This window comes from Harmonia axyridis, chromosome 3 (assembly GCF_914767665.1).
Source record: "Harmonia axyridis chromosome 3, icHarAxyr1.1, whole genome shotgun sequence".
NCBI lineage: Eukaryota > Metazoa > Arthropoda > Insecta > Coleoptera > Coccinellidae > Harmonia > Harmonia axyridis.
In genome coordinates this window covers 25,044,726-25,050,652 of record NC_059503.1, presented here as the reverse complement: position 1 = coordinate 25,050,652, position 5,927 = coordinate 25,044,726, and the positions used below count along the sequence as shown (strand labels likewise).

Here is a 5,927-nt window from a genome sequence, read left to right as displayed (position 1 = left end):
AAATTTGAATTTCGTCCAAAATCACTGTCACTAATGTCAGTTACTCTACATGTTACCAAAAAGTAGCATAAAATAAATTCGGTACCAAAAAAGGTGTTATACGCTCCGTAGCGGAAGCTGACAAAATGCGTGCGTCCAGCAGAAAATTCATAGAATATTGACAACTGTTCCACAACTGTTGAGTCTGCTGAACGCGACCATTCATTTAGCAAATGATAAAGTCATCGTGATGGATGACGAAAAGTACTTTACTCTATATACTGACAACTGCTAGGTCTAGACGATATGAAATTCAAGCAAATAGCCAAATTTGCTGATGAAGTTTTAGCTACGCGATATCACCTGGTGAGATTTCCAGACCTAATGTAGAACAAGATGGAGGAGAATCTGTGGACAATCGAAGTCAGATTTGGGTAGAACTGATTAAAAAAAGTGGCTGGCCACTCAAAATTGGTTAAATTTTTTTTTTGTGGCGAAAAAAGCAAACCCCTTAATTTACGGCAAGCTCAGACAATTGAAGATTAGTGAGACATTTTGTCTAAAACAGTAGGTATGATATGCTTGGAAGAGATTAACGAGTAACAATCAAGGCGGCGGATTCTTAATAGTCCAAGAAAATGGCCAATGAAATACGAATTTTGAGGTTAAAACTTGAATTTTCGATATAAGTTACTTTGAAGCATCTAAAAACGAACTGTGAAAGGTTTTTTTAAATTCACCCCCGACAAGGGGTGAAAAAAAATAAAAAAAGGGGTTTTTTTGAAATTTTGGGGAAATGGTAAGTGTTAGAAAAAAAAGTTTCGAATAAAAGTTGTAGAGCGTAAAATTTTACATAAAAATGTTCTCACAACTTTTTTTCCTAAAATTGAAATTAACTGAGATATGGTAGCTAGAAGCTAGGGGATGATAACAGGAACTTTAAAAAATCATAAGTTGTTGAAAAATTGAAAAAACTCATAATTTTTTTTTTTAAATTACTTATATGATTATAAACTTTAATTCTAGAGAAAATTTTTTTTTTTTTAATTGTTTATAAAAAAGTTATAACAATTTAAAATTTTTATTTTCAAATTAAATCAACTTTAACTGATGAAAATATATATATATTTTTTTTAATAGATTAATATTTTAAGAAATTGACCATACGCGTTGAAATTTAATTTTTACCTGTTCTTTTCAAGCAGATATAAAATAATTTACCTGGTTAAAGATATTGTGTGGCGGCCATTTGCTTTCACTACCGACTTCGGTACCTCATGCGCATGCGTCAGTTGTTCTCAATGCGCCAGTTGTTCTCTGTGTGTTTACAATATTCTCCATTTGTTTTGAGTGAATTGATTAGTGCTGTTAATTTGGAAAAGGTAATTATTTAAGTGATGTTCAATTTTATATTGAGAAACCGCATGGTCAAAACATAAACACATGCTTTTTATTTACTTTGTTATAAAAATCACCATCAATCATTTTATATTATTTAATTTTTTAAATACTATTGTTGAAGTATCTACCTAGATTAGTAGATAATGAATTAATTTTGTACTTTTCTTGTTTATATAGGTTGAAATTTCAACATGGATCAACAAGCATTATGCAGTATTTGTGACACAGTTTTGATCAATGACACCGACACTGTTGTTTCAGTGGAAGAGAGAGGATTAAAAAAGTTGATTGAGAAAAGCATTGAGAAGGAAGACAGATAAAGAAGACAGAAAAAAAATTACTTATATGATTATAAACTCTAATTCTAGAGAAAAATTTTTTTTTTTTAATTGTTTATAAAAAAGTTATAACAATTTAAAATTTTTATTTTCAAATTAAATCAACTTTAACTGATGAAAATATTTTTTTTTTTTTAATAGATTACAAAATTGTATTACAATTAAAAAAATTTGAAGAAACTTACTAAGAGTAATTGATTCTCTAATTATATAATAAATAAAAAAATATAGATTTTGCAATTCCAAAAATTATATTAAAATTTTTCAAAGTTAATATAAATTTCATCAAGTGGACTGCTGTCTCTAACAGTTGAGCTTCCTTCGTTTTCTTCTTCAGTAGGTGTTTCTTCGTCTTTATCGTTAGCTTTTGTATGTGTCTCATATTCACTATCTTCATTGGTATCAACGCCTGCATTTATACTGTTATTGCATGTATCACCATGACAAAACTTGCATAATTCATTACATTTGAGAGAACTTTTTCTACAACTACATCTTGCTGATGCACAATTGGTTCTACAACCACAAAAAATCTGTGAAGAATACAAGAAAAAAATTATCGTCCATAGCGTAAAAATTAACTAAAGAAGAATTTTATTTGATTGATATTATACCTTTTGTGTGGATACTTTTGAACGAGTGTTTTTAACAGTTTTACGTCCTGTACATATAGCTTCATTTTCTTGTTCTTCGTCTTCGACAGTAGTTTCTTCTTCACCATCATTTTCATCCTCATAAACATTTCCATCATCATCATTTTCATCATCACTATCATCTCTTTCTTCATCTTCTTTATCTTCATTTTCATCATCCTCAAGATTAAACGATCTTGCAGAAGCGTTATCACAGCTTTGGCCTTGGCAACTTTTACAAAATTTATTGCATTTTAAACCACTTTTTTTGCAACCACATCGAGCTGATAAACAATTCGTTTTACAGCTACAAGAAACCTGTTAAAATAAAATGCAAAATGAATAATTTATTATTACTATTGGATAACACTAAAATAAGATAAGTTGGTGTGAATTGTAACTTACTTTATCTATTAACTCCTTTGGTGCTGGTTCCGCGTTTGACATGATAGGTATCATCATAAATAAGGTTCTTCTCCAACCCCAATCGTCCGGATTTAGATTGTTGCCTAACCACTGTTGAATTTGATAATACACTCGTTTTGTATGTTCTCGTAGGGCTGATTCAGTCGGTGGTAAAGAAGCTAAGATAACTTCTTTTTTAAAAGCAGCAGCCGATAATGAAAATATCCTATATCTTAATTCACCAAGTGTCAGTTCATCTGTAATACTTTGACCATAGAGATGGAATATAATTTTTTCAGATACTGCGTATAATTCCTCAATTGAACGATTAGACTCATAGAAAACAGAAATTAGAGCTTGCAAATCAGGTTTTTTTTTCAATAAAGATATTATACTTTTTTTTCCTTTTTTAAAAATTGCACTTGTAGTGTCGCAACCTGCAAATGCATGCGCAAAAAGCAAAAAAGGCTTCAAATTTTTATCGTATTCCGTAGAATAAATAACATTAGCTTGTTTTCCTGGTGTCATTTTATAAAAGTATATTACCTCTTCGTCAGAGACAAGTGAAATCAAAATGATAAGTAAGTCAATATCATTACCAACTATCGTCACGGATTGATTTCTTCTTCTTTTTAAATCGATTGCAGTTTTGACAATTAAAAGATCCGCGTCTTCTGAAGCTATATTCGTGCTAATACCACGGTTTTGAAGATTATTACTCAGTAAGTTTACAAATTGTTTCTTATTTGCAATATTGGACAGGAACTTCTTTTGGGTCAAGGTCACGAGATTATCTTCAGAAATCTCAACATCTGCAGCAACACATTTTTCTTTTCTGCGATATCTTTCGTAGGACTTAATTCCTATTGTTTCCTTCGAGTAGCCGTCGAATATGACTGTCACGTTAGATCCAAAATTTTTAATAAGATAAGAGTAGTAAAGGTTACAAATGTCTGAGTATTTCTTTCCATGCGGCCAAACATAGCTATGCAGAAGCCAGCCACCATCAATTACAAAAATTGATCCAGATCCAGATATTAAGGCAGGCGATTGAATGTATGGCTGGAAAACGTTATACAATTCTGACTTTGGTGTTTTTCTCATTAATCCATGTTCGTCGAATAAGCTCAGAGGAAACGGTGACAACTCGTACTTCAATGCATTGCGTGTTTCTTCAACATTGCCATGAAAAAATACTGATATTCTCTGAATTAACAAGAATGAGTCGACAGCAACAAAATCATCGCCAATATGCATACCACTTTTCGCATTTGCAAGTGTTTTCACTTTGAACGCGTTAGACAAAGAAACGTTATCAATATTTTTACCAACCATGGTAGCTATACCTTGCAATCCAACTTCTACTGCATTATGACAATTAATTGTTGGTCCACCTATGATTCCAGTAGAGAGTGATACTAATGAAGTTCTAACCTCAAATGGATTTCTTTCATCAAGCCAAAACAAAAATTTTTTAATTCCTACTTCATCTTTTGTGATTCTACTTCTTGAAATATCAACATGTTGTTCACTGTTGCTTGATTCAATCTTGCAATATGTCTCTAAACATTCCATGATATTGAATGCTGATGGCATTGCTACTAAATATCTTGTTACAACACTGGAAGTAACACCTCTTCCATGCTTCAAGTCAGTACCGAAGAAACGATTGAGGGTCTGTTCAATAACCATGTCTGACCAAATTCCAGCCCATGCTTTTTCGGATCTACGAATTGTAAAAAAACCTTCCTTCGTGAATTCGTCATATTCTCCTGGATCCATAATTAACTCGAGGTCAGCCATTTGTTGCAAATAAATTTGAGCGTATTTCGCATATGGATAATGTCCACTTGCATGGAAGAATGGTAACATCTCTTTGACGCTTTGTAAGTGTAGTTCCCAATTGCCTAATCGTTCCGCTTCTAAAAATTGCAATGCAATAATAATGCTTTTGAAATACTGGATCCATAATTTAGATGTTGGACCATTTTTTTCCATCACTGCCAGTTGCTGTACAAATCTTTCGCACATATCAGTTATTACTGGTTCGTCATCACAATCTGTTAGAAGTGGAGGTTCTGAATCCCACGTACCGAAAAACTTTTTAATAGAATCTTGGAATTCATCCGAAGGTTTCAAGCTTCTACAAATTATAATACCAAGTGCGGTGAACGACATGATATGAGCTCGCAACGCTCTAGCATAAGCATGACCAGTTAACATTTTCTTTACAGAATCACCTGCATAGACTGTTGTCCATAAATCTTCAATTCCACTCTCAGACATAATGTAACCGATTGCTCCCAGGTATGACATTAACAGGTGGAAGCCACCAAGACGAACGACAACATTTTTTAATTCTTCACTATTCGATTCTTGTACTATCGAAAGAGCTTTAGCATATAATGGCTGGTCATATGTGACAAAACATGTCTGTCTATTTAATTTACGAGTTTCAGCTGCTGCATCGTGTAAAGAACTATTTAATGTCGTCAAATTTGACGGTGGTCCATTTATAAATGGTAAGCAAACAATTTGCGACATTGTATAAGGAATCCCGGAAGACAAAACTTCCATATATCCTTTCCAAGATGGTACGTTTTTAACCTCGAAGAACTTGGCCCAAAGATACGCAGAATAATAAGTTGATATCACAGGTGATTTTCTCACTGGAATGTTTTTTATCGCAATGAATTCTAGTGATTGCAGAGCCTTAGTGTTAAAAGACCCGTAAGGTAATTGGGGAATAACGTGTTTTGATACTAATTCCTGAGGTTTTGGCATTTTCTTAAATTTAACAATATTTTCTTCGAAGCTTATAGACGATTCAGGCGTATACGCTACTATTCCACCAAGGCAATGAAAAGTCTCTTTACCATCTAATGTTTTAGCATTGTGATCAGTATTATCAAACACAAATTGTGCAAATGGCTTATCACTATTAATTTTAAGAGCTGGAGGATTAATAACTGTACAAGCTTCATGCAACTGAATGTGATAATATGAGGCACAAACACCTAATTTGCTCAACAGATCAACAATTAGTCTGGAACCAGTTTTTCTGTGGACATATGAACCAACTGCCAATTGGAGAGATGATATAAATTGTTTGGGACGTAAATAACTGACGATGGAATGTGCTATTGAATCTCTAACAATAAAATTATCACTG

At 32.7% G+C, this 5,927-nt stretch overlaps 1 protein-coding gene across 2 annotated transcripts; it reads right to left on the bottom strand.

The window, feature by feature from the left end:
* Positions 1-1,909: 1,909 nt before the first annotated feature.
* LOC123676392 lies at positions 1,910-5,186 on the bottom strand. Of its 2 annotated transcripts, none has more exons than XM_045612270.1 (3): positions 2,756-5,186; positions 2,333-2,668; positions 1,910-2,251 (listed from the first exon to the last, which is right to left on the bottom strand). In XM_045612270.1, exons 1-3 carry the CDS (start codon positions 5,069-5,071, stop codon positions 1,973-1,975), a joined length of 2,931 nt encoding a protein of 976 aa, XP_045468226.1. In that variant the 5' UTR covers positions 5,072-5,186; the 3' UTR covers positions 1,910-1,972. The 2 variants fall into 2 exon arrangements, with proteins under 2 accessions (XP_045468226.1, XP_045468227.1); XM_045612271.1 differs by having other exon boundaries at positions 2,071-2,234.
* Between the last annotated feature and the right edge of the window lie 741 nt (positions 5,187-5,927).